We start from the raw sequence: 27,451 nt of genomic DNA, 5'->3' as shown, positions 1-27,451 counted from the left end.
ATCATCATTGTTGTTGTTGTTTTTATTCCTCCAGTATTTCCTCATTGCAAATTGATGAGATAGTGTTTCATCAGTTCTTAATTTTCTTTGTTTGTTATTTCTATGTATGTTTCTGTATAGTGCTCTATTAAGACCCTGATTGTGTGTGTGTGTGTGTGTGTGTGTGTGTGTGTGTGTGTGTGTGTGTGTGTGTGTGTGTGTGTGTGTGTGTGTGTGTGTGTGTGTGTGTGTGTGTGTGTGTGTGTGTGTGTGTGTGTGTGCGTGTGTGCGTGTGTGTGCGCGTGTGTGTGTGTGTGGCTGTGGCTGTTTGCGCTTGGGGGGGAGGGTGTTAATAATATTTATTTGTGTAAAAAGTGCAAAATATATTGAGTCTTACTACATACTATAATAATAATACATATATTGTATTATTATATATTTTATATATCGGATATGAGTGACCAGCAGATGTTAGGGACATATCTTCAGTTGTGTACTTTATCATCATCAGGTGTTTCAGCCTGTAACTCACAAGACACCCTCTAAGGCAGACCCACCACAGGTTGACCAGACCTAGGTGCATGTCCCTAGCATCTTGGGGCCCTGCTGGGATATTTCCTTCTGATATAGAGCCATTGGCTGGGGTGTTCTGCAGTGTGTGATGTTTATTTTATCGTGCAGGGGTTGTCCATGGATCCCCAGATCTTTGAGCAACCTGCTGGCGGAAACCCCTGCAGCCAACCTCCACAGGGCAAACTATTGCTTTCAAACTACATTGTTGTGCCTCAAATGCCATGTCTGCATACCGCAGCCTTTTCCTCTCAATTGCTTCATTAGCCTTATCCTCCCAGGGTCCTGTCAATTCTACAAAGTGGACGACGTATTGGACCAGAGTATCAGTTCAGGTCTTAGGGTGGTAGAGACAATATGTGATGGGACTGTAAGCCGCTGGCCCACATCCACCAACAGCTCCCAGTCTAGCTTTCTCCAGCTGACCTCTCCTGGTCAGTGGAGGTGGCCATCACTGGCCCTGTTCCCCCTCACAGACAAATGTTTTTTTTTGAACTGAGTTTGATGTTTTTATGGCAAGGCATTGGTAGCAGTTCTCTTTGTTTCTATTGTTGCTACAAGAAATTTGAGTACCTGGTTGTGTCCCACGTATACCTAACTTGGTAGAGACTTATTTTACAACTAGTGAGGATGTGCCTGAGGGTAGCTGGAGTCTATCATAGAGGGCAGGATGGATCTTTGTTCAGGTTTTTGGGTGAGGGAAGGACGTCATAGGTTGATGATGGTCCAACTGCCCGTGTAGATTTGTCTCTGGACTCTGAGAGCGTCCTCTCCAGCCTTGTTTTGGTGCATTTAAACTCTTCTACGAGACATGAGATATGCAGTCCAAGGATGCCATGTCCATACAGGCTGATCAGACCTCTTGGGACTCCTTACCACTTTTTCACATATGTTGATCTCCATTCTCTCCATGTTATCAACTCATAGGAACGTCAACTACTGTAAGTGGCCACATCAGTTTGGGTAACAGGCCAAACTAAGCAACTAACAAGTGAGCAAACACAATAATCCAATATTGCTGTTTGACATTACTTCTCCAAATACAAACCTTTTATTACTTGTTTGTTCTGCTAAATTGGAAAAATACTTCTAAAGCTGTTAATACGTTAGCATGTTAAGTGAAAAGTTAAAGATTTCTAAAAATGAGTCTGGTACATCTCACAAAGCCACTTCCCCATCGACATGGATTATTACCAAACTTAAATCGACACAGTAGATTTGATTATTCATTATTGTTATTTTGTTAGAAGTTTTTGGTCTATCCTATACAATTAAAAGAAACCGACAAATAAAAAACACGTCATTATAGGTATATTCTTATTATCACTTTTACTTGACATTGGTGACCACAGCACAACATTTAAACAGACCGAAGAGGCATATTTTTTATTTTCAGTGGATAAATGTGTCAAGAACATGGGCTAAGAAACCATGAAAATATATTTTTTGTGCAAGTAGTCACAAGCCTCTCCATCCTCTGAGATGTTGGAATACATGGTCCCAGATACTCAACATGGTAACTGTCAGTTTCTACAAAAAAAGACATTCAATATTTAAAGGCCACATTCTCTACACAGAAACAGATAAATAAAGATCCACAACACTGCTGAGTAGAACACCATTTTACAGCAGCTGGTAATTCACGAGCAGCCTGAGCCTTGTATAGTGCTGTGATTATTCTTAGTAATATCACTTTTCATTTCATCACTTTACACATGTTAAAATATATGACCACATTAACTGATCATGAAGATGTTCCCTGTTAAATATCCATCTATAAGGAGTCCTTATAATGAAAAATAATGCAGCAACCTAATGAATACAAGTTTTGGAAACAATTTCTATATATTTACAGACCGTCAATTAATGAATTTATTAAATACTAAAGTGCTGCAGCAGCCAATCAAATCGTGTTCAAACAAACACTTGTGTTCAGGCGCAAGCCAATAAAATTAAGTTAATGCAAATACATGTACTGCCTGTCATCAACCACCAATGAGTGTGGAAAGAGGGGGTAGATGCAGCTGCTGAACCTGGTGAGTGCTCATCTGGCTGTGTCCACTGTACTTCTATTCAGCATTGCATTGACCACTGATGGGAAGAGTCCCCAAATCCAAATGTTGTGTGTCAACATCAGCACACGGCAGACGCACAAAACACATTCATGTAAGTCCAGCATAAAATGTCATCAGCAACCAATAGTCCTTTAGGCTTCAGCTCCCCATAAAGGGCAGAAGTATAAAAATCTTTGCAGGCAAAGGTTGTTTCTGCATACTGTATATACTTTATGTATCTGCACAACCTTGAGCCAACGAAATGGATTTAAGATAATGAACTTCCTGTTCGACCATATTGTTATTAAGACATCCCCACTGTGACAGTCCCAGTGAGCTGCCGTTGTCCGTGAAGTTTCCTGGTACTACTTCAATTTTGCTGCTGGTCTCTCTCGGCTGCCTTCATACGAGTTGAGTTTTCGTTGTTTTCTGCGGTTCATTTTGGACAGATCCTTGTCAAACACCTCCCCAGAGCGCAGGGCCGACACCAAGTCATCAAACTCGCCCTCCTCTTCACTGGCTTTGGTTTTCTTCGCCTTCTGCTCTCGGTCTCTCTTCAGCTAGAGGCAAAGAGAGTGATAGAGTTTGTGAAAGGGAGAGGATGGATGAGGATATTTTACTGTACATTTAGCCATACATGAATTAGGTGAACATTAGACATATTTTGAACTTTGGAAAGTGGGTAGGTGTTGTCATAGATTTCAGCTCTCAAAAGTTAACATTAAAGTTTGTGCAGATTCCAACAAACAGCTGGTCCAGAGCAGTTGTAATAAATTGCCTATCCTTTCAAAAGAATGTTTTCACATCTGCTGCCAGTACATCCCTCTCTTTATCTCTCAATGTCTGCTGACCTGTGCCTCCATGAGTCCCCGTTTCTCCTCCTCCTCCTTGCATCTGGCCATGTTCAGGTTGTCCTGTTTGGCTTCGGAGAACGCTACGAGGAAAGTGTCGAAGATCCTGAAGAACTCATCCGGTTGCAGGCTGGATGTATCCTCTCCAAAGTGTCTCAGTGCCTTTCCAAACTACAGGAAGAGACAAAGAGGGAGCACAGTTACAATGCAAAGTGTGTTTGTGATCCCACAGCCCTCATGACAGGGATGTCCCAGTTACACCTGGTGTTGGAATGATCAGATTGGAGCTTGACCACATGACGGTACAGGTGTAATAGACCCAAGGAATAATTGTGATCTAAGTCCTCAGGTTAATGAAGACAGCTGTGGATGGCGTGAACACAAGACCAAATGAAAAGAGAGAAAAATCGGCTTCACTCATGGTCACTGTATTCTTCTACTCTTCTTCTATGTTTCTTTTTTGTATCTCTAGCAGATCTCAGTATGGACACTGGAGACAATTTTTTTTTAAGGTGTAAATGTCATCAGGTTAAAATAATAACTTGATACAAACTGGAAATGGGAGGTATCTACCAGCTGATTTGGTGTGGTCTATATACTGTTGTGAAATTAATGCTGCAATGTAATGTGGAGGCAAACATAAGTATTCGGAATCCCACTCACTTCCAATATGTATGAGCAAGGAGGCAAAAACAACATCCCCTTCTACGTGGTGAAGCAAATTGCAGCATTGCTCCCCTGGAATGCAACGTTGGTGAACTTTGATCCACGATATCCGCTTCACATTTGCATAAGCCCAATACCATCTTAAAGGAAAATTACAACAATTTGGCTAATGTGCTTATTTGCATCATTCGTTATGATGTTTTGAGGAATATCAATCATATGTCTGTATGTTTAGTAAGGGTTAGGCCTAGAATAAAAGGACAATTCACTGAAGAATGAAATTTCACTCATTGTCAACTCACCACTATGCTAATGAAGGTGCAGTAGAAGCGTTTGTCCGTAAAACACTTTTCAAATTCAACTCAAATCGGTGTCATTTAGACAATTTTTAAGCCTAAATGTCCGATGCTAGTGGTAGTAGCAATGTTCTGTTTGGCCCTGCACGTGACCTTGGGCCATAACGTGTGTGCAGTGTGTGTGTGTGAACGTGAATGCAGCTCCAGAGGAGGATATCAGAGGACATTTAGGCTAAAAAAATAATGTAATTTATTCTGTTTTAAGTCAAATTTGAATTTTGGGGGTTACGGACACAGAAGCAGTATGGAGGCATTTTCAGTTTTTGTCCTGTTGTTTTATTTCTCATAGATGTTCAACTACATTTCTGGTTACTGGTTCATTTGCAGTGCTCAGTGTTCTGATGATAATGAAAGTTGTTAAAGCACAATGAATCAGACAGTGAATCTGAATGGCAGTTATCTGTTGCCCACTCACCAATTCTTTGGCCTCGGTAAGTGACTCCTCTACCTCGGAGAAGCTGAAGGAGGCCACAGTGATGAACTGACTGACCACAGGGACAAACTTGTCAGCAGGAGAGTGAGAGGATTGAGCCTGCTGGTACTGTAGCTCCTGCAAATGGACCACAGGACATCAGACAGAGGGACAGGACATATAACAAAATATTCAGGCTCTCCACTGAGCTCACTTACCGCCTCTACGCTCTTTAGACCAGATCTCAGTTTTCCAATGTCCTTCTCCAACTCTGTCATACTGACGGGAGACAGTAAAACAAACACATGTTATTTGTGGTTTTAAGGTGAGTTGCAACTGGAATTACTGACCAACAGCTGAGTGTAGTGACTTTTATGGAACCCTCCAAAGTCTTGGCCAGGTTATACACTGCATATATTAATAACCTTGTACACATGTCTCTCACAAAACTCATTCAAAGTGCTGAAGCTCGCTTCCTATCTGGTTCCAAAAATCTAGCCATAGTAAAGTTTTTTTGCCTCTCAACCTTCTTTTCCTTTATGATCAAGTTGAAACTTCCCTCAATCACTTTACAGACTCTGTCTGTATAAGCATGTCCTTATATGTCAGAGCTGCTCTCCTCCCATTACTAACTTACTGCTTGGGATCCTCGAACAAGTCTCTGCTTTCTGTCACAGAGTCTCGGCTGAAAACAAAAGGTGGCCCAGTGTTTGTTGTCAAGCCTCCAGACTCCGAGGAGACAAACTGAATCCCCAGATATAAAGCACTGCTAAATCATGATGCTTTTAAATCTTTAGATCATTAGAGTCACATCCCATCCCCTCATGGCCGTGTGCGTGTCTGTGTATTACTTCATTCCCTTTGAGATAAATTGTGATTTGTGAATATGGGCTACACAAATTCAATTTGATTGATGATTGATTGATTCCTACTTGACTTTAGCAGCTTCTGGCACATTCTGTAGCTCGTCACTGAAGGTCACCACACCCAGGTACTTCTTCTCCAGTACAGTGATCATGTAGTGGAGCAGAGTGATGTTTCTACGAACAAACAGAACACACATTTGACAATCAATCAGCGATCACTTTACTTCTTTTAAAACAAATAGTTGAATGAGTGAAAAGGCCTTATTTTATCCCAGGAGACATTTTGACTCAAATAGTAGAAAAACCCCTCATGCCATCCACGGGTGTATTTAATATTCAGCCATCTCTCATTATAATGTCGGCACAAGGATGTTTCCTGCTTCAATATGTCAAAATGTCTTCAATGAAAAAAGGCTAATGACGTAGGAAGCCTCGCTGAGAACTGTACTTGTCTATGCTTGACTTGGTGTCGGCTATCTTGTTCAGACTGGAGACTTTAAAGCCGTAGGCATTTCCTCGCTGTCCTTTGTTCATGTAGTTCCCAAAGGCCAGAACCACTTCCAGCAGCTGGTGCAGCCTCCTGCTCTGCACCAGCTCTCTGGACGCGAGGCACAGAGCTGAAACCACAGAGAGAAGGAGGGAGATGTTAACACACAGCTCTCAAACCATAACTGCAAATTAGTAGCGTATCATGTCCTCAGCAGAGGACATTAAACAGAGCTTAAAGAGAGAAATGAGGGAGAGGGAGGGTACCTTTGATTTTAGGCTTGACCTCAGCAACTCGTTCGGCAAACTTCTTCTTGAAGTAGAGAGCCTGCAGTCTCTGTTGGTAGTGGCTGATTCTGGGTGTGGAAACAAAACAAACCAAATCCTCTGTGAATGCTGTTCAAACCATTTGTGCAGATTCATCTTTAACATTTATTTGTTGCGAGGGAACAACATGCTATATGGGACTGCTGGAGGAGAACTAGTTCATATGACATGTTTGACGTTGTAGGAAATTAGAAGTATTTGACGGTATTAATCTCTAGATATGGACGACAACAGCATTATCTGGACAGGGAGTCTTTATTTCACCAAGGAAACTACATGTTCCTCTGGTGAAATTTAACATTTCCTTTTTTTTGTAGAAGCTGTAAGACAGAGGTGTTTATTAAACTTGGGGATTTCTGCTTTTATCATTTCTGATGGTAAGAAACTGCTTCAATCATCAAAATACCATTGACTGTGTCAAACTGTGATCAGAACACAAGTTATTTTGGTACGTACCTGCTCATGTCATACAGGAAGCGATCTGCTTTGGCCATACGGTCCAGCTCATGCTTGTGTTCTTCTAACAGCTCAATATCACTCTTCTCAGGAAGAAACTTCAGAAGCTTCAAACACAAAGACACATACACACAAACGATCAGAATACTTTGTCAATCTGTTGGTTGTTAATTATCAGGCACATGAGCTTAAAGTAAATAAGTAGTTTCCATTTTTCCATTTGAGACCTTTCTAAACAGATCCATTATTATCAGTGACGAAGTGTTGAAGAATTTCCAACAGCCTGGCACTCGAATGGATTTTACAAATACAGTAGGAGCCTTGGATGCTCCCCCTTCTCTTCAGAATGCAATGTTTAGGAATGGGGATGTGTGTCTGCGGATTATGTTCCTTTGAATGTGTGCGTTTTAGCACCTGCTCCAGCATGTCTTTAGGTAAATCCTCCTGTTCATCCATGGTCAGGATTGCATGACGGATCTCCTCATTGGTCAACTTTAAGCTGTAACACAGATATAGATTGTATTTCAGTTGTGAATCACTTACACGTTTTACATTTACCATACTGTCTTTGAGTAGAGGCTGTAAGAGAGATCTGTTTTTTTAACACTGTGGAGGAAGTCATTTCTGTTAAAATTTGCCTAAATCAATAACACCTGGGAAATCCAAGTAAAAAATATATCTCCACAAGGATGAAGCGACAGAGATTGTTAAATAAATTGCAATCAGAGGATTAAACAATATACGAATCAAATATCCTTAATTAACACATACCACACTGATATGGAACCAAAATATTAAAACTCATGTCGAGCGTCAGTTGTGAAATTGATTTTGGTGACTCCCTGTGGTAGTATCAAAGATGTAATTTACAAAAACAAAACAAAGCAACGTAAACCAAAACTAAATAAAATGTCAGACCGATGTGAGAGGAGAGCAAATAGCAGCAATTATATTATTCTTTCTATACATGTAGTATCAAAATAGATATATGTACCTCTTATTTTTCCCTTCTATATTAATATTTTATATTTCTTTCTATATGTATCTGTACCGTAACTGTTAAATTCAATTGACCAATCAATTATGTTTTTTTCTGATTCTAAAGTCGGATTCTGATATTGACATTGATACACAATTTGTATACAATAACAGCAATATTTTTCTCAACAAAAGTAACTTTGATAATTAATTATAAATCAAGCAAGATATATTGAGGGTGTGAAACGTCTGTTACTAAAAAGTATAAAAAATAAACTGCTGTTATTATAACTTTATAAAAACAATATAACATCTATGCTAGTATACAAACCATCAACAGTTTTGTAAATCAGTATTTTACCTTTCAACAAGGAGGATATGTTTTCACCCATGTCTGTTTGTTGATTTTGTTGTTGGTTTATTTATTTGTTAGCAGGATTTTAAAAAAGTTTGGCACAGAACTGATTTCCACCAAATCTTGTGGAGGTTGGGGCTTGGGCCTGAGAAGAACTTAATACATTTATCCAATCCAACATCATGCGTATAGGACTGTTCAGCTGAATGCTGTCCTAGTTCTTAACTCAAATACAATCAAAAACATACAGGCCTGTGTTTCCTGTGTCTGTAAAATGTTCACCCTATAATCAGTGACAGTAACAGGCCAATGGATGACACTCCTTCTCTATGCTATCAGAACCATTTGATAATTGCTAGAATCAGGTCAAAGACTGGACACATAGACGCCTTAACTGCAGATTTTTTTAGGAATGTCAAGGTTGTTTTGAGTTCAATATGGCAGTGGACTGGTGAAATTGTTGGGTCATGGTCAGTTCCCACCTTGGGCACCAGATGTCAAGGTGCACTGAGGTAAATCCTAATCACTGTCATTTACTGACAGGAAATTCTCTGTAAACAGTGGATGAGGTCAATTTAGATGCCTTCCACATATGGTATTAACATCTGTCCTAACTGATCTAATCCCAAGTAGAAAGCTTTAAGTTGAGATGTGAATGCACCCAAGATGAGACCACATATGAAGGAGGTGACCCAATGGTCATGCCATAATTTGTGGAATAAGCCCATAGGTAGCGATATCCACTTTTACAGCAGCAACAATTGTGTCCACACACTGACCGTGAGAGCAGAATGATGCAGTTCTGTGCGCGGCGACCATCAATCACTGACAGCTCTTTGACCTTCTTGGCAATCGTGCGATCATCCTCAGCATCCTTCTGCTATATATAAAGAATAGTCAGACAGCAACAAAAAACCATACAACACAACCCTGCGATGACTGGGAACTGGGAAAATATAATCGATAACATATCAATGGATTGATACGTCAAATGCAATGTATGTAATTGTATGTTTCGTGTCACCTGTGGTCTTTGGTAAGCTGAGAACGTCCTCTGGAACTCTTCTAGATCCAGTTCTTTGAACACCTTCACATCATCAATCTCTTTCCATATGGTTCCTTCAGTCTTTTCCAGAAATAAACAATGTTAATGACATCCTTTTAATTAGAGGTCAAATAAATAACTTACCCTGCGATTTCAACTCTGTGACAGGACTCTGACCTCTGTAGAGATTATCTGTGTGGATTCCACCACTATTACAAGCTAAACCAGTTCCTTGCCCACTTCATAGTGGTGTAGTGATGTAAAACTTAAGAAAAAATAGCTTTTGGCTGCTCCTTGATTGAAACTTGATTGCTGCCAACAAAAGACCAAAACCACAAGTTGATACTTTTTCACTTCCGTCTCGATAATGTCAGTAACAGCTTGTAGATTCTTTAAGGAAGAATGAACATGTCGCAATGTGGGAGATTGAAAATAGACCGAACAATAAAGGTCCAGTGTGGATAAGAATGTTTTAGGTTCTCTAACACAGCTGAAAGGGGAGTAAGGGAGAGTAAGGTGAGGGATATACATTTTGTTGGTGGCTCGATCCCAATCTCCCCCATTCCACATATTGACATGTCCTTAAGATACTGAACTACATATTGGCCCTCACTAGTGTGCCGCTAGCATGTTATTGATATGGGATAGAGAAAGTTTTGCACATAGATGCACTGCATGAATATGGGTTTGAATAGGTGACTGGCAAAACTGTACTGTAAAGAGCTTTGAGTGGTCATCAAGACTAGAAAAGCTCTATATAAATACAGACCATTAAATCCTATACACTGAACCTTAAATGAAGTTAAGGACACAGTTGTCTTCTCCTTGTCTGTAACAAATGAGTAACACAACCTTTACATGGCAAACCCGATCACTGCTGCTCAGTATGAATGAATGACAGGCAAAATAATTAGTTAAATAAATAATAAGCTATCAGTAAAGTGCTGTTATATATAAACATGTGTAGGATTGATATAGTTATTGGGGTAATATAAAAGACGACACTAACTAATCAATACCTGTCAAGTTTTGCAAAAGAGACCCACAACTTTAAATCAAAACCTGCTCAATGTATAGGAGACACACTTTCTTATTAAGGATATGGCTGAACAAGCTCTTCACCTCTGAAAAATCAGATAAACATTATTTGTTGGTGTAGAGGCTGATGAATCTTAAGTTCTGTTAAGCTGTCACTAGGGTCAGGATGTTAGTAGTTGACATGCCCAACCTCTGTCATCTAGTTTAGGTAAGAAATTGATACATAAATGGTAATTACTAATTAATGTGGATCATCAGCAGTTGGCTGTAGTTAATAAAGACAGTATCAATAGTAATAGTAATTAGCACAGACAGACCTTAGGCAATTTGCTCCAGTTGAATGATTTCATTGGGTTGGATGGCTGGGGAATATTCTTCTTTGGTGCAGCGTTTAGTTGAGCTCCTGGAGGAGGAGGCGGAGGAGGAGGAGGAGCACATGGGCCCATCCCAAAAGATGGTGGGCCACCTGGAGGAGGAGGAGGTGGAGGAGGAGGAGAGGGGATGGACGTGGCAACACCAGCGGGGACTAAACCACCAGAAGTCACAGGAGGTCCTCCTGGAATGCTGGAGTTCTAAGAAGATAACAAGAGAAAATAAAGCAAATAAGGACAACGAATTCTGAACAGACAGAAGAGCGAGCTTGTTGTGTTGGCGAACATACAGAGCTGAGCTGCTGCAGACGAGCAGACAGTCCTGCCAGTTGCAGCTTCGCTTGCTTGTGGTCGTTGCCCTCTCGCTCCAGTTTGTCCTTCATCTTGTTCAGCATCGCCATCATATCGTCTTTCTCCTTGTTCTTGGCCTCACACTCCCTCTCTTTCTTCTCAAAACGCTGCTGTAAGTTCTGCTGGTCTGGATGGAAAAGTGAGTGATGCAGTTAGAAACTCACAGGAGCTCTCGCTCTACAAACTGGGGTTGAGTTATTGGAGGTATAAGAACAAAGGGTGGAAGACATTGTTTGTGATTTTGGACATGCAATGTGTGGCCAGCTCGGTCCCGGAGGTATCCAACTAGTTTAGTCTAGTTTGTTTTGTTAAATGCAAAGCATTGACTAAGCATTTACAGGGGCAAGAAAAACACTAAGAACCTCCTGGAATTGCATGATTTTCTGATATAATTGGTCCTAAATTGGGACCTGATCTTCATCAAAATGATTAACTAAGTGATGAGCTCAAGCTCATTCACGCAAAATTTACGTTATTTGTAACACCCATCAAATGCTCACAGTCCTTGGACCATTCTTCACACAGAACTGCTTATTCATATTTTATATTCCAATATCAATGGATGTTTTCACATGTGTATGCAGTACCCTTTTTACTCCAAATCTAGTGCTGTGACTTCTCAACAGTAAAAAAAACATATTTCAAAAATGCATTTCGAAAAGAAAATTATGTTTTCACAGCTTCTCCATGGTGTCTTTCTAGCAACCATGCATTATTGTTTGTGATGGTCAACTTATGAATAGAGAGGTTAACCAGCTCCAATGATTGTGAGTATGTTTATAAACCAAAGTAGCTCTAACATAAACCTCTGCTGGACTCTAGCTTTGTTAACTCTGATTTCATTAGCTGTTTGAATGATGTTTAAGAACTATACAATGAGTTATGTATTATTAGTTCAAATAGATTGTATATGTTCATTCATGTAACTTAGATAACCTCTGAGTGTTGAAGACAAATTTACATATAAATGTGGATAATTCCACACGTTTTCCTTTCTTTTTCTTGCTACTGCATAATCAGCTAAGGAGTCAGGAAAAGCAAAACCATGTCTGTTCATTTTAATACTGTACATTAAAATGTGTGTATTTACCTTTTCTCATTTTATCAGCTTGTTCTTTCCACTGTTTGACCTCACCCTCCTTGATGAGCCTAAAGAAACATACAAACACAAATGAGAAATTAGTTTGCACCTTCCACCACCACAACACACACACGTGTGCACACACACATGCACGCAAAAAGAGAAGCTTGCCCACTATTCCCCTGGAAACTCATTGTCATGGAGCTACATTTCTTTTCTACCAGGCATACATTTCACATTTTGAAGATAGGTGTTGAAAAAGAAGTAAGAAAACATACATTTGCAAATATTTAATATGTTGAGTAAGGATTAAACCAATATTTGTGATTCTTTGTATTTTTGAAACTAAATCAAATTTTTGTATCAATGATAAATAGCAAATTAAAATGTTTGATTCTTAGCAACGTTGGCAGCTGCCTCTACAGGAAATGTTTACCTCTACCAGTAATAAAACTGTGGTGATGTTTTGGCTCAACATATTAAAAATAGTAATTACAGTTATCATTAATGTGCTATGTTCATGTCTCAGAGTTAGGATTCCTGCACACTTACATGCGAATAATATTTTTAACATTGAAGTCCTCCAGCGGAGCGACGTCAGGGTTTTCACCTTTGTCCGTCTGCAGAACCAGCTGCTGAACTATTCGGTCCAACAACACCCAGTACTGAAGTGTGGTGGTGTTCTGTTTATCTGCAGACAGACAATGAGACAAGTAAGAGATAAACTTCTACTAGCATGGATCATTCAGTGAACTGTAGGCGAGTAGGCAGCCAGACAGGCTTACATGGCATCATGAGACAGTGCTGCAGCGCTGACAGGAGGTGAGGGTAAGCTTCAGTGTGGTTCAGATTCTTCTTGATCAGCTCAAACATCTGGCTCGCACTTTTGGTTTCTATATGGACCTGAATGTAGCAGAGGACATTTATTACTGGCTTTAAAACACAGTACATATTTGATTTGTATTTTCAAATTACATGTGACATGCTGAAGATGTGCTGGAGCAAGTGGGTCTCTTTATAAAGGACTGGAAAACACAGCTTCCTAAACTTGCACCAATAACATGCAGCTTGTATTACTGTTAATTATCATGATTTATTATTATTTTTAGGTTGCACTGGTTTATATTAATCCCCTTAAGTTGTGGTGTGTACCAGAAACAAAGTTGCTTGGAATGATGTAAAAAATTTGAAATATTAAATCTGTTAATCTATAAAAGTTTAAAATTCAGCTGGATCTGAAGGATGTGACATAATGAAAAGTTTGCGTTGGAGCATTTGGAAAGTGTAAAGGTTTTTCTAAATGACTTACAGCATCGAAGCGTTTGGAAATCACAAGCTCATCTTCATTCCTCAACATCTCAAAAAAGTCCAGATGTCTGGAAGACAACAACAAGCTGTGAGAACTAAACTCAGAAAGTACATTTAAACTCTGTTACTGTATAAATCAATTCATGTGGCCTTGTGCTTATTTGTTAGTTCCATGATACATTTCCATGTTTGCACTTTGAGGTGCACCTGATGTACAGTACCTGTCTAAGGTGGCGTTTTCATGGGAACGTAGTTTGTCAATAATTGGCTGGATGCCCAACATCAGAAACTCGTAACGCAAATGGATACGGAACTCCAGACTGGTCTGTGGAACACACACACATGGACACAACATTAACACATATATTATTCATATTCATCTTTGTTATTGTTGATGTTATATTAAATGAAAATACAGGATTCTCAAACACCAACAGAAAACATCAGGGAGTGGAATCAGTCCCTGAAAGTTAAAGAGCCAGCCATCCTGAATATCTTCTCCTCGAGTGATCAGGAACCATTTACTCAACCAACCCTCAGCAGACTTATCAACTTACAATATGCTACAAGTTTGAACATAAATAGATACAACATTTTAGTTTCTCAACACACACACGATCACTAGTACAGCAAATCCACCCACTACTGCAAAAAGTGGCGCCAAAAAATTACATTTTCACTGAGACAAGTGGACTTGGGGCTTGGAGCCACATTCTTGGTGGGGAAGTCATTAAGTACATCTTTGGTGTTTTTAAAATACAACATTATCAGCATGCCTTATCTTAGGATGCAAATGGAGTGAAGGAATGGCACCAAAAGAAAAACTATAAATAAACAACATACAGTAAAACAACAAACTGATGGTACTTAACGCTGCATGCATATGATTGCCCCTTCAAAAGAGACTGAGACGGTTGGTTCATTACCTCTCCTGTTCCCTGACTGAGCACAGCATTGATGAAGGACATAATGGCAGTCTTCAGATTAACTTCATCTCTGTAGCGGCCCGTGGATCTATCCAAGTCTGTCAGCAGGCTCTGCACACAGGACAGAAAACACTCCGGTTATAGACTTGTAAGTTGTGTTAGTACAGTGAAAGTGCTGCTGGTCTTTTGGATGTTTGACACAAGGTGAGTTTCAAAATGATTGTCTTCTCTCTTTGTTGGTCTGGCTGTAGCTAATCACTTTCTGTCACACACTGTCAGCATGTTCATCTGTCCAACCACGAAGAGGATGATTCCAAATGATGGGATGGACAGAAGCGAGACAAGCAATACAGAGAGCAAATGGATATCTGAAAGATACCTAATGGGTGTACACATTTTACCACCATAATTCAATATTTGAATAAATGTTTTTTTTTTATTTTACTTTATTTTGTAACATCCTAATTCAGCATTTTGATTACTCAAGAAAAACCTTGACCTGCGTGTTAAGCTATGAGTGGTCATGGCAAGAAATCTGATGAATCTTCTGTATTTCGTCCTATCACATCTGCCTTGTGAAAAGAAAATGAAAAGATAGCAAACAAATAAAATCAGACCTGAAAACGTGTTCTCTCTGAGGCAAATTTCTGGTAGTGCAACATAGCTTCTAGCACTTTCTTATGGCCCCCCGGCACCAGACACACGGCTCCAAGGATCTCTAACACTGCAACCTAAGAAGAGAGAGGTATTAGTTGCAAATGCAATGCAAAAACACGCTGAGGCAGTGCCATCCTTTTGTGCACATTTCATATCTCTTAGTCCTTATACATGTCTTTTTTTTTATTTTTTCTATTTCTTGTTCTAATATATGTAATGTGGTTATTTTGTGTCTCTTAGTGGTTGTCTTTTTCTCTTGTAGTCATTTTTCATCTCTGCTTTTGTGTCTTTGTGCTCATTTATGTCATGTTCTGGTTGTCTTACTTGTCTTTGTGGCCATATTGCAGTTGGCTTGCGACCCTTTGTACTTGTTTGATTGATTATCTTGCAAGAAATGTTAACCAAATGGGCCCATTTACTGATCCTAACACACTAGTTCCTAATTTCAAACCAAGATGCACAAACCAAATGACATTCATCAAATCACTCCGCTTATAAAGATTTTCTTCACGTTTTTGAGAATAAAAGAAAGTCACAGAGAAGGCCATGTACTGTTTGTACCTTGGTCTTGATGTTTTCAGTGGCCAGACTTTGTGCGATGATATTAATACTCTCGCAGTGACCCAGGACATGAGCTCGACCCTGTGAATTGTTCATCAGAGCTTTGATGCAGCCAATCAGTGAGGTGTGGATGTGAGACTCCGTGGTCTCATAGTCCATTGACTTGAGGAAATTCAGGATACACGACAGGCCGTCCAAGTCAATGAATCGGGTCACAAACCTGGGGGAGATCATTTAGAGTGAAAGTTGGAGGTAATTCTTTTTCACAGAAACATGTGTGTTCGAAGTGGAACTGTACCTCATTGGCTGTGTTCTCAGAGCTGTTTTAAGACCATCAACGATCTTAAGTCTTCCCTGCTCATCTTCACCCTCCAGCGCCAGTAGAGACCGCCTCTGGATATGGAGTCAAACAAAATAATTCATTCAGGGCCAATAATGGAGAGTGTTTGGCATACAGCCCTTCTGCTCCTTAGTGGAACTAAATGTTAGTATAGTGCATTCATACAGTATATAAAGGTATATAACTATATCTATCAAAGCCCCATGTGTACAATTTTGACAGTACTATATATATTTATATAACTTTAATAATAATATAAAATAATCTTCTAATTTTATGAAGAAAACTGGTGATGGAGCAAAAATATGTCAAGAATTTTTTTCTGTGAATGAACTGGTAATAGCAGGATGAAAACAGAATGTCTTGTGTGACTCACGGCAGCCATGGACCTGAGCTGGTCAATATAAAACTCTGGCCAGTTGGTTGCTCCTTTGTTCTCCTCTGCCTCCTGAAAAACAGAAAGACACACAGGCGTATGAGGTCATGATACATGAACTGTACGCTGTAGGTTGCTGAGATATGTTTTTTGGTGTATTAATAGTTTCTTACCAGTTTCTTGCTACAGTAGATGTTCCATTTCTTCTCTGCTGGTAAAGAAAACATGGCAGCCCTGTGCTCCCCTGTAAGGTCGAGTTCATCCTGGGACAGAAGGAGACAATGAGGATACAGAGGGACAATGTGAAAGAAAAGCACCTAAATACTTATGGATGTTTGAAGGCACTTAGAAATACTCAAGTATTGAGCATACGAACAATGCCTTGTACTCACCACCAGCTCAGTGAACATTGAGTCCAGCTCCTGAAGAGGGGGCATGGGCAGGGTGGGCTCCACTGAAGCAACAATGTTATCATGGCAGTAGGTGATCTCTGGTTGGTCCCTTCCTTTGAAGCAGCAAGAAAACAGAGAGGACAGGCTGCGCCCCTGGGGCTGCTTCACTCGGGATGCCATGGTTACAGCAAGGACCTAAACCGAAGTATTGGCTGGTAGGAATAAGCACAGCAGTGAAATGTGTGGTTAGTTATACTCTGAATTTGTTTTGATGCATGTTGCAACAATTATTGTGGTAAAAGATCTGACAAATTAACTGGATACTGAGTTTTCTTGATGTTTGAATATGGGATTGAAACATGGATAACATTTAGTCAAATTGTGGACAATGGTTAGACAGCTAGATTGAATATGTGGTAACTAATCAAATGACATTTAATAAAGTGTTATTCTCTAAAAATTGCATAATTTTTGCATATCCACATCCAGGTCTCCAAAGGTTGCACAAAAATCCCCTTTGTACTAACACTGACATGATCAAACACAAGCACATGCACAAAGTAACACATACAGACACACAAATTAGTTTGGGTGTGATGTATATGACATAACTGGAACCGCTCCTGCTCAGGTGAGTCATGAGGTGTGGCTCAGTGCACTGACACCACCGTCCTATGTATGGTAATTTAATAAGGAGTGTGATTTATCATTTGGTTTGTTGCACTAAAAAAATAGTTTCAGTGAAGTTGCAAAACAACTGCATTCTCAGGTCCCTATAGTAATAAAGCAAAGTGCTGATGGTACAAAGTTCCCGACACAACAATATGATTTTCTATACATTTTCCAAGTTAGAGTGGTAACACAGTGTAAAGTTTGTTAAATTATACATTGAGTTTATGTGTGGTTGTTTGTGTTGATACTCTACTCTCAACCATAGACTGTATTTAAACAATTATGACATGACAGTTACCCAAAAGTGAAGCCAAATCAATTTCATAGCCACCTGGTTGCAGGTTGCACTATCGCTCATAAACCCCTGCCTCCATGTCAGTGGAAGGGACTTGACAAAACTAACGTCAATGTACAAATTAAATAATTTTTTTATCATTAGTTCTTAGAAAGGTTCTTATAAATGTTCAAATGTCAAATTTCCCCAGTAAGTTCGGTTTTAATTTGTTAGTTTGATGCCATAAATAAGGGGTGAAACACTATGATTGAAAGCTGAGACTGGCTGGCGATTTGCTGAGCATTTGTATTGATAGAATGATGACACTGTAGCTCAAAAAGCACAAAATGGCAGAACTTGTTTCCAGGATATTTTAGCTTCATTTTTGTACAACTGGAGGAAGTGGAGATGTGTTGGCCATCTTTATATGCACTCCATAAACTCAACCCTTTCACTTTACAAACCAACAGCAACGGCATACTGTAGGAAATATAATTTCTGGATAGTTTATGGATAGGACTTTTATTTTCCATTGAAATACACCTAACATATATGGACCAAGAATACACAAGTCCAGTATCTCTGCTATTGGTCCATGTGTGTTTATTTTCCTGCTCCCGGATTCCCTCACACACAGTGAACGATGGGAACTAACAGAACTAAATAAAGAGACACTCAGCGGGTCAAAATGCTGATGTTTTGACTAGGTTGTATCCTAGTCGAGAGACAAACAACCTTTTTTTTCAAGGTGACACGGATGTGTTGGATCTAGTAGAGGCTGGGCTCCTCTTGCAGTGATTATCTGACTTTTTATGGTTATGCTCAATCACAGCTCTTGGTTGAGTTATAGGGTAGATTTAATAAAGAAAAAGTAAAAGAAAAAACGATTTCAATCTTAATCAGAGTGCTTTTGCTGAGCCCTCGTCTCTGTTGTTGCAGCCATGTGCATCTATGGCTACAGTACACCACAAGCAACCACCTTCCTGTGACTGGCAGATCGGACTGTACAGCCTCATGAATTCATTTGAAAAAAAGAAGGTTGCATCAAAGTTAATTCAGACATTTTTTCAGAGATTGTAAGATAGTTATCAGTCACTATCTCAAAAACCATGACCAGACATTGCTTACTAAACACTAGTTATTAAGGGTCATCCACATCAAGAATGAAATCAAGGATGGTAACCTCTGCCTGCCCAACCACCTGCCCCCTTGACCCCATCCCATCTCACATTCTCCTGTCTTTTGCTCCTGACCTTCTTCCAATCTGATTAACACTTCCCTGTCCTGTTGCCATAACTCTCTGCAGGAGGCAAGAGTAAACCCTCTCCTGAAGAAACACACCCCCAACCCATCTGAAGTAAACAACTACAGACCAGTCTCTCTTCTTCCCTTTCTTTCTAAAACTCACGAGGGAACTATCTTTAATCAACTCTCCTCCTTTCTTCACCATAACAGCCTCACCAGTCTGGTTTCAAGGCAGGCCACTCAACTGAGACTGCCCTCCTTCCTGTCTCAGAGCAACTTCACACTGCTAGAGCAGCTTCTATCCTCTGTCCTTATCCTTCTAGACCTCTCTTCTGCATTTAACACAGTGAACCACCAGATCCTTATTTCCTCCTTTCAGGATCTGGGTTTCTCAGGCTCTGCACTCTTCCTGCTCTCCTCCTATCTCAACACCCGCACTTACCGGGTAACTTGGAGAGGATCTGTGTCTGAATCTTGTCCTCTCAGTACTGGGGACCCTAAAGGTTCAGTCCTTCACATGGCTTTTCCTACCATAGCTATGCTGATGACACCCAACTAATCCTCTCTTTTCCCCAATCTGACACACAGATAGAAGCACGAATCTCTAGCTGTCTGACTGACATCTCTCAGTGGATGTCTGCATACGACCTGAAAATTAATCTTGACAAGACTGAACTACTTTTCCTTCCAGGGAAAGGCTCTCCCACCCACAACCCTGACTATTACCTTTGACAAATCCATGTTAGCCCCACCCAGACTGCTCGTAACCTGGATGTGACACTAGACAGTCAACTCTCGCTTACTGATGCTTATTAATGCAACAACCCGCTGTGTGATACAGGCTGCATAACATCAGAGAGAATATGTCTCCTTCTCACTCAGAAGGCGGTGGAGGTTCTGGTCCAGGCTCTTGTAATCTCACACCTCGACTACTGCAACTCCTTCCTGGCAGTCCTACCTGCTACTTCCAACTAACATGGATGTTGACCTAACTAATTCTTGACACAAGCCATTGATTATCTCTTGCTTAGACTACGGCATTGCATTTCTAGCGGGCCTCCCTTAATGTCCAGTGAAAGCCATCAGAATATGGTAGTGTATCTGGGCTTCAATCAACTTAAAATGACACACGTCATTCCACTGCTTATTAACCTCCCATGGCTTGATCTGCACTCTCATGCTTGAGCACAATAATATGGCATATGCTCCCTCTTAAGACTCCATTATGCTTCTCCGTGTCCGTGGCGCACAGAAGGACGCACGGATCCCACGGACTCTTTTTTGATTTTTGCTTCTCCGACAACTTTACGTGCTGAAGACAATTCACCAAACAGTAGGTGGCGCAACGGAAGACGAGCTACTACCCAGTGTTTGCTTCTAACCTGACGTGTTTGAGAAACAGTGTCATGATAGCAGTGGAATTAAAGTCGTGACAGCGAGTTTTTGCGCTGTTACCACCGCAGTTAGCATGGTGGCTAGCACGCTAGCGCTGTTGTGAAAGTTCGTTATAACCGTATGTGACCGTACACACATGCCGTCAGTGCTCTAACCAGCCGCCGTCAGCCGGACAACTCCGCTGGCTTAACACACTTGTCACATTAATCGTAGAATCGTAGTTGTGTTTGGGTTTATTGTGATACAGGGAATGAAGCAGGAAGTTCGAGGTCCGGAGATGATGTCGTTCCGAAATCCTATCGTATGGGTGAATGACCAGGTGCATCCCTTTCTATCTTCAAGAACCCCTTGAGGACTCATGTCTTATGAGAGTACATCCTCTAACAACTCTAACACACTAACATGTCCACCTTTCAGTGCAAATCTTGAACTACTCTTTCACTTTGTCCTATTTAATGGATTTAGCATTTCATTCACAATGTCTCCTAGTGTGCTTATGCTTTAGTGCTGTCCCGTAGTTTTAATGAAAAGTGTTTTACTTTGGGACTAACCGTAAATGTAACATTATGCTTTACAGTACAAGTCACATTCACCCATTCATGCACAAATACATACAGCAGTGTTTTTTCCCCATTACAATCCATTCAAACACTGTGGACTCAGCCGACAGGGTTATTCGGGGTTTAAGTATTTTGCCTTGGGTAATGCAGACTGTAGGTGCTGAAGGATGAAACCATTGACATTCTGGTTAGTCGACAACCCTCTTTACCTCCTGAGCCACAGGCACCTGATGATTGTATTGTATTTGTATTTTTTGTATTCTGGTAGTACATGCACATTCAGCACAAATAAAGTTGCCTTGTCAAATGAACTTGAGGGGTAAAGGGAAAGGTATTCTGTTGAGAGTCAAATCAACAGTGTAAATGCTTGCTCAGGTCTCAAAGTTTCTAGAACCTCCTTGCTCTGACACAACATAGTTAACAACTGCACCACCACATGCTTCTCTATCCCCCTTTCATCCCATTCATACATTTTTGGGTCATTTATCTTGCCCAAAGACACTTAGTCACACAGACTTGAAGAGCCAGGGATCTAATCATTAGTTGTGTGGGGGTAATCCAATTAACGTAGAAAAACGTACAGAATTTTTTTTAGATGAAGCATCAAGTGGAATGAGAAAAAATGGAGATGGATTAATGTACTGTAGAACTTCTCTTCAGGGGTCAATGGTGTAAACTGGATGTGGAAGTTGATGCGATTCTGGAACATGACCCAGAGGTCAAGAGTCACTTGAAAAATATACGTTGTTGTGAATGATTCAGAAAATGCCAACCACAGCCTTATCCCTTACTCTGGATGAAGCTACAACCATCCATTGCTCGGTTTCTAAAGGTCAAAGGTTGTGGCAACAGAAGAGGAAGGAGCTCTGTGTTGTGGGGCTCAGTGAGAGAATTTGAAGATTCAAAAACATGAACAGAAAGAATAATCCAGAGCCTCACAGCCACACTCGGGGGACAACGTTTATCTCGAAGAGATTGGGCTCAAGATGAGAAAGCAATCATGGTTTTCAATAATGGCTATATATTGAATATATTGTAAAAACTGAGCAAGGCAAGGGATGATGAAATCCTCAGAGTTAATGGTTGGCTAAGTAAAAGCAGCACAGCAGCAAAATCTAAACATCCAGTCAATTTGTGTGTAAAGGACTTGCATATATCCACATACGGTTTGAGCTGTCCATTCACACATCATAAACTTGGACATACAGGAAGAAATACCATGGTGCCCAGGTTTAAAAATAAAAACAAATATCTGCTGCAAGGAAAACTATAGTTGACTGTGTTGTTTGCAGACACAACAGCAGAAAACATGTCGGACAGTAAAAGGCAGTTTAGGGTAAAGTGTAGTCGGAAAAAATTATCCTTTCACTGGTGTCGGAGTAAACAATTAAGATCAGAGATGAAAACACAAATCAGATTCCGCATCTGCCTCCACTGGTCGATTATCAGGAAACCAGTTCTACCTATGCCTGCCCAGCTTTTTGAACCCCAGCCCCAGTTCCCTGTCCAGTCCGTCTACCAGCTGTCTCTGAATGTTTAGTTTTTTTTACAATAAAATCTTGAACTTCTTCTGTTTCTCTTCCCATGTTTGCATTTAGAGGACATAAATCATAATGTACCTGATGACATCCAAATAACAAATGCAGTTTTTGTCAAAAGCCAAAGTGCTGGACAGATTGACTCACTGACGGCCAGATATATGTCTGGTAGTATTTGTGTAGACCTTGTTAAACATCAAATTCAAGGAGTTTCAGGGCCCATTGGCCAGGAACTGAAGTAGCAGGCTTTACAGAAGCTCACAGATGACAAATATAAAGAGAGGCTTGAACATGCAACCTGGTTATGTTTACAAATTAAATAAAGCATAACCGAAGAATAGTAGCTGGACTGGAGCAATGCGTAACCACATTCAGCACAGGCATATGGATGTTAACCAAGGAGGTAAGGCTGCTAGTACTAGTAGTTTAAATCAGCCAACTCAACAAAACATTGTGTTGACTAGTTTCTGCTTGTACATGTACATCCCTGGAACAAACACTGAGGCAGTGTCCTTGCCTCAGTCACCTAAATGTTTTTTTACATAACAACATGTCAGTGGTTGCTGCAGGACTCAAATAATGATCAGCTGTGTGTATGTTCACTTTCTGTATGGATTGATGAGAGAGTTATTGTTCATCCAGATGCCCAGCTCAACCACTCAGCTCAGAGTCTGCAGGGTTTAATCAATTCTTTATGGATCCCTGCAGGGCCACTGTTTTTTCAGTTGCCCCTCTCCCACACAGTGGTCAAAGGTCAGTGTCAGCAACAGAACAGCAGTTCCACAGCTCTAAGGGACTCACTGGGTCATGTCCTGTTCCTCTCCCTCACTCATGTTTCCCTGTTTGCTAGGTTGAATTTGTTCCTGTTTTTTTTTTTATTCACTCATCCCACGGTTTCACATTCCTGTGTGTCTGCTCCCTGTGGTTTCCCCTGTGGCTCATTGGTCTCACCACCTCTGTGCTCCTCTTCCTCTCTGTCATTTTATCCTGAACATCACATCTTTTCGCATTTCTCCTAGCAGTTTTTCGGCCCCTGTCCACTCCTTGTCGGTATTTATTTTTTGCCTGTTTTACTGACCAATGTGTGCAAGTAAAAGCAGACTTTTTAACCTTCTGCTTCTGAGCCGTGCATTTGAATACTCTTATTTTGTGTTTTTCTCACTGTACACAAAAGCGACACTGGCTCTTGGCTCTAAGCCCATTGCTACTATCATGTTTAATATTCACAGAAGTATAGTTTCATTGAGCAAGCCTTATTTATGTTCTGATGATCCTATGCTAATAATCCTAAAACAGCTGGGGCGTGTGCTATAAGATTATCTTGCTTCACTAACATTGATCGTCTTGGATAACCTGTACAATGTAACACCTCTGCGTTTTCCTAGCATTTTATATCTATCCATATATCCTAGAGTTGTTACTTACAAGCAGCATCATCAGATCCACGATAAGACCATTGAATATGATATGAGAATCTTACCTGCAGGTAGATTCTGTTACAGTGACAGTGTTTGATATTTATTCAATATTATAACAGAACCATAAATAATGTCTGATTTACTATGATACGAAGAATTTAGACTAAATACTCATGCAGAAAAAAAAGGTATAATAATGTCAGACTGTTTTTTCTGCCAAAGCTGAACAATCAACAAATGCTAAAGCTCAGTCGCACTGAAATGTTGATTTATGATCAGGACAAAAATTGAATGGTATGTGGGTAATTTTTGTATGTATTGGGTGATGGTTTGTTTAGTTGTTCCACAGTTATTATGCAGAGATAGTTTATTTACTGGAAATGTACGCCTTTACAATCTTATTTTATCCCTGCAGCTCAGAATACCATGAAGGAAACTGGTGATAACTGGAGATAAATCCCATCCCCACTGTGGTATGTAATTAAAAAATGTAACCATACTGCTGTGTTCTCATGATTCAGTCAGATGAAACCAGTGCTCTTTTCCTCTCACCTGTCTGCTCTGCTTTGGATGCCACAACCTTGCATTGTTTTCACATACAGTCATTGACCTGGTGCTTTAACGCTTCTCTTATCAGGTTTGTTTGAAGAGGATACCAGACTTTCTCTTTCACAGTGTTTTGACTGTGGTCTGCAGCCCCCCACTCATTACACCCCTGCTATTAGTGAGCTGAAAATAACACTCTTTATTTCTGAACAGCCGTTTAGATGATTTTCTGAACTTGTCAGACTGAATATATGTATACACCCATTGCAATGAGCTGCTTAATGGTAACTGTAAATCATTAACCCATGTCCATTTTATGTAATTAGTTTAGTTAACTCCATATGTGGGCTCCAGGCTGCTGAATACGTTAAACCTGGGACCACAAAACATGAACTATGGGCAGTAGTGGAGAACATTTCCTTGTCTGTATGTGATGGACTTAAACTGGATGTAGATGACATATGCTCGTAATTCCTTCACATGCAAAAGAGTTGTTGCACTTGTGGCAGCGAACTTTGTCACCCTTGGCTCTTGTGAAGTGTAACCACACTTTAAAAGTTCCAGCCAGTCCATTATCTCAATGCATAAATCTTGAACACTTTCATTTTGTGGTATGCTATAATTATTGGAGACTCTAGGTGTTTCCCAACGGTTAATCCTAATTCAGAATTAATATTATTTTAATCATTTCAACTGAAACAGATGATTGGATCAAAGCCACTTATTCTTTGACAGTTGCCAGGCGATAGATCCAATCCCAGGTGACTTTGGGCGAAGGCGGAGTACACCCTGGATAGGTTACCAGTCCATCACAGGGCCAACATGCAGAAACCAACATCAATCCACACTCTCATACACACCTTTGGGCAATTTAGAGTTTTTCCGTTTACCTGGATGTCGACTGTGGGAGGAAAACGATGAGAACACATAAACTCCAGACAGAAGGTGGTCGCAACTTTCAAACCCATAACGTTCCTGCTGCCCATGTGAGGTGACAGAGTTGACTACTGTACCAACACGCCTCCATGTTTACATTTGAAATCCAAAGAATTGTCCCAGAGGATTAATCAGGTTTCAGAGACCAGAAAACCATTAGCATCCAAGGTAACACACCAGTAACTGTTTCTGTCGTCTCAGTTCACTACTTTTAAGGTTAATTTATATTGAATGAGTGTGGTCCCAATAGTTACTGATTCATACTACAGTGTTGTACAGTGTGCAGTGCATGTAATTGATAAACTGAAATTCTGGGGAACGTATAAACGGATTACAGTTCAATACTTTTCACTGTAATGCCATGTAAAAACTGCAGGGGCAAAGTGATGATATGGGTTACAGCAGTGTAAAACAGGTGTAGAACAAGTCTTGAAACAATGAACAATTGAATCATTCATGGAGTACAGCAACATACTTTTAGTATAGGTGTTCTAAATGCCAGATCATGCTTGTAAAAATTTAAATTACCTTTGATATCCTCTCCTATGTGATCCAGTGAGACAGCATGCTCAGCTTCAGCAAGGTGTGTAGCATCAGTCAGGTGTCACATGAATATCTGTAGCAGAGATCATTCACTCCGCCATCAGTGCAGCTCGAACTTGAATGTCATTCCAACATTGCAACAGCTGGTAATCAGTAAAGACAATCTCTGAATGTGTTTTGAACAACACAAAGAAAGAATGCAACAATTAGATGATGTCCAGGCGAAGATTCAACTCCAAACAAGTATTTTTACCTTTTTAAATTGAATGCAGCAATTTCTTTCTTTTTTTAAGAAGTTGAATGAGTATGTGGGACTTTCAGCAGAGATACAGTTGAATTCCAAAAGTCCAATCAGGGTCTGAAGGCGTCTTTATAATCCACAATAAGTTTGTCAAGATAGAAACTAGATAAATACAAAATCCACCAGAGAAAGAAGTGTCACCAAGTGCTGATTGAAAGAGGGATTTCCTGGGAGTTTGGCATAAATGTGCAGGTGTCCAAGAAAATCAAAATCGTCACGTATGTCCACACAAGGCCTGTTCTTCTCTACCTCTGTATTCCTCTTCTCAGTATCTGTCAGGCACAGGGAAACTGACAGATCAGCCTGAGTGAGACTATACAGTATGTGGAGAGTTCAAAACACACACGACCGCATTCCTGGTGGAGGCAGTCACGCCCCGACCTCACCCACTACAGTTTGTGTGTGTGTGTGTAAGAGAGAGAGACAGAGAGAGAGAGAGAGAGAGAGAGAGAGAGAGAGAGAGAGAGAGAGAGAGAGAGGTGACAGTCTGTGTGGTGATATCTGTAGCATCTCATCATATCAAAAAACAGATTTTTCAGATGGCGATCAGCAGATTAGAAACATTTTCACATTCACTGTTGTTCAGCTCTTCACAACCAGTTTTACCAACTTTTGCTTACATAATTAGCATTGCTGCTCTCACATGGCCCACGCTCTGTAATTAGCATATTGTTAGTGACTAAGCTAGGGATGGGCGGACAAAGCGTCATCAGGCCTCTGATGCTTCTTCCTTATTGTTGCCGCCTTCAAATGGAACTTGTGAGCTCGTGGTTATGACGAGGAGAGTATGTGAACGCTGCTGCTAGCCAACAGCAACAGAGACTCTAATATTAATGTTGTTGTGACGTCTAGGAGGCAATTGTGCAAGTTAATGCAGGACATGCAAAGACATAATGAAAGTGGATATTTCCCCTTTCCATTCAACAAAAATAGAAGTTCTGCAGCCTCTGCCATTTTTGAAAGCATCAGCCTATAAATCTCAACTTTTGAGGTTGAAGTTTTAAGAAATTTGTCGCGTTCATCAATTTTCTTGTAAACACAGTAAACATGGCCCCATTTTAAGGCAGCACGTGTCAGAAAAAGATGTTACATTCCAAAAGGCATAGTCCGGTCAGTGCACTAACACGTAGTGCACCACTGGTAATGATGATTGTAGAAATGTTCTAATACAGTAAAGATGGACAACACTCCAATTTCTCCCATTATCCAGAAATTATGCTA

General features: G+C 40.3%; 1 protein-coding gene across 1 annotated transcript; it reads right to left on the bottom strand.

The window, feature by feature from the left end:
- Positions 1–1,877: 1,877 nt before the first annotated feature.
- Positions 1,878–26,519, bottom strand: daam1a (dishevelled associated activator of morphogenesis 1a). The gene is made up of 26 exons (XM_061082581.1): positions 25,915–26,519; positions 16,803–17,014; positions 16,584–16,673; positions 16,411–16,482; positions 15,993–16,087; positions 15,695–15,914; positions 15,094–15,207; positions 14,477–14,587; positions 13,772–13,875; positions 13,552–13,618; positions 13,028–13,145; positions 12,795–12,933; positions 12,252–12,310; positions 11,101–11,288; positions 10,757–11,011; positions 9,381–9,482; positions 9,136–9,236; positions 7,438–7,522; positions 7,024–7,130; positions 6,508–6,596; positions 6,203–6,371; positions 5,821–5,928; positions 5,107–5,167; positions 4,892–5,026; positions 3,455–3,625; positions 1,878–3,163 (listed from the first exon to the last, which is right to left on the bottom strand). Exons 2-26 carry the CDS (start codon positions 16,980–16,982, stop codon positions 2,969–2,971), a joined length of 3,135 nt encoding a protein of 1,044 aa, XP_060938564.1. The 5' UTR covers positions 16,983–17,014; positions 25,915–26,519; the 3' UTR covers positions 1,878–2,968.
- Positions 26,520–27,451: the final 932 nt, after the last annotated feature.

The sequence above is a fragment of the Limanda limanda genome, chromosome 12 (assembly GCF_963576545.1).
Source record: "Limanda limanda chromosome 12, fLimLim1.1, whole genome shotgun sequence".
In the NCBI taxonomy this organism is placed as follows: Eukaryota; Metazoa; Chordata; class Actinopteri; order Pleuronectiformes; family Pleuronectidae; genus Limanda; species Limanda limanda.
The sequence above is the reverse complement of the archived record's forward strand: the minus strand, read 5'-3'. Positions and strand labels throughout refer to the sequence as shown.

What these genes read in the sequence shown, in the direction of transcription:
- daam1a (XM_061082581.1), bottom strand. Translation starts at nt 16,982, where the DNA reads ATGGCATCCCGAGTGAAGCAGCCCCAGGGGCGCAGCCTGTCCTCTCTG. An exon ending in GTTAAAAATATTATTCGCAT is followed by an intron (nt 12,311 to 12,794) that starts GTAAGTGTGCAG and finishes ATGTTTCTTTAG; the next exon opens with GCTCATCAAGGAGGGTGAGG. An exon ending in ACCAAGTCAAGCATAGACAA is followed by an intron (nt 5,929 to 6,202) that starts GTACAGTTCTCA and finishes GTTTGTTCGTAG; the next exon opens with AAACATCACTCTGCTCCACT.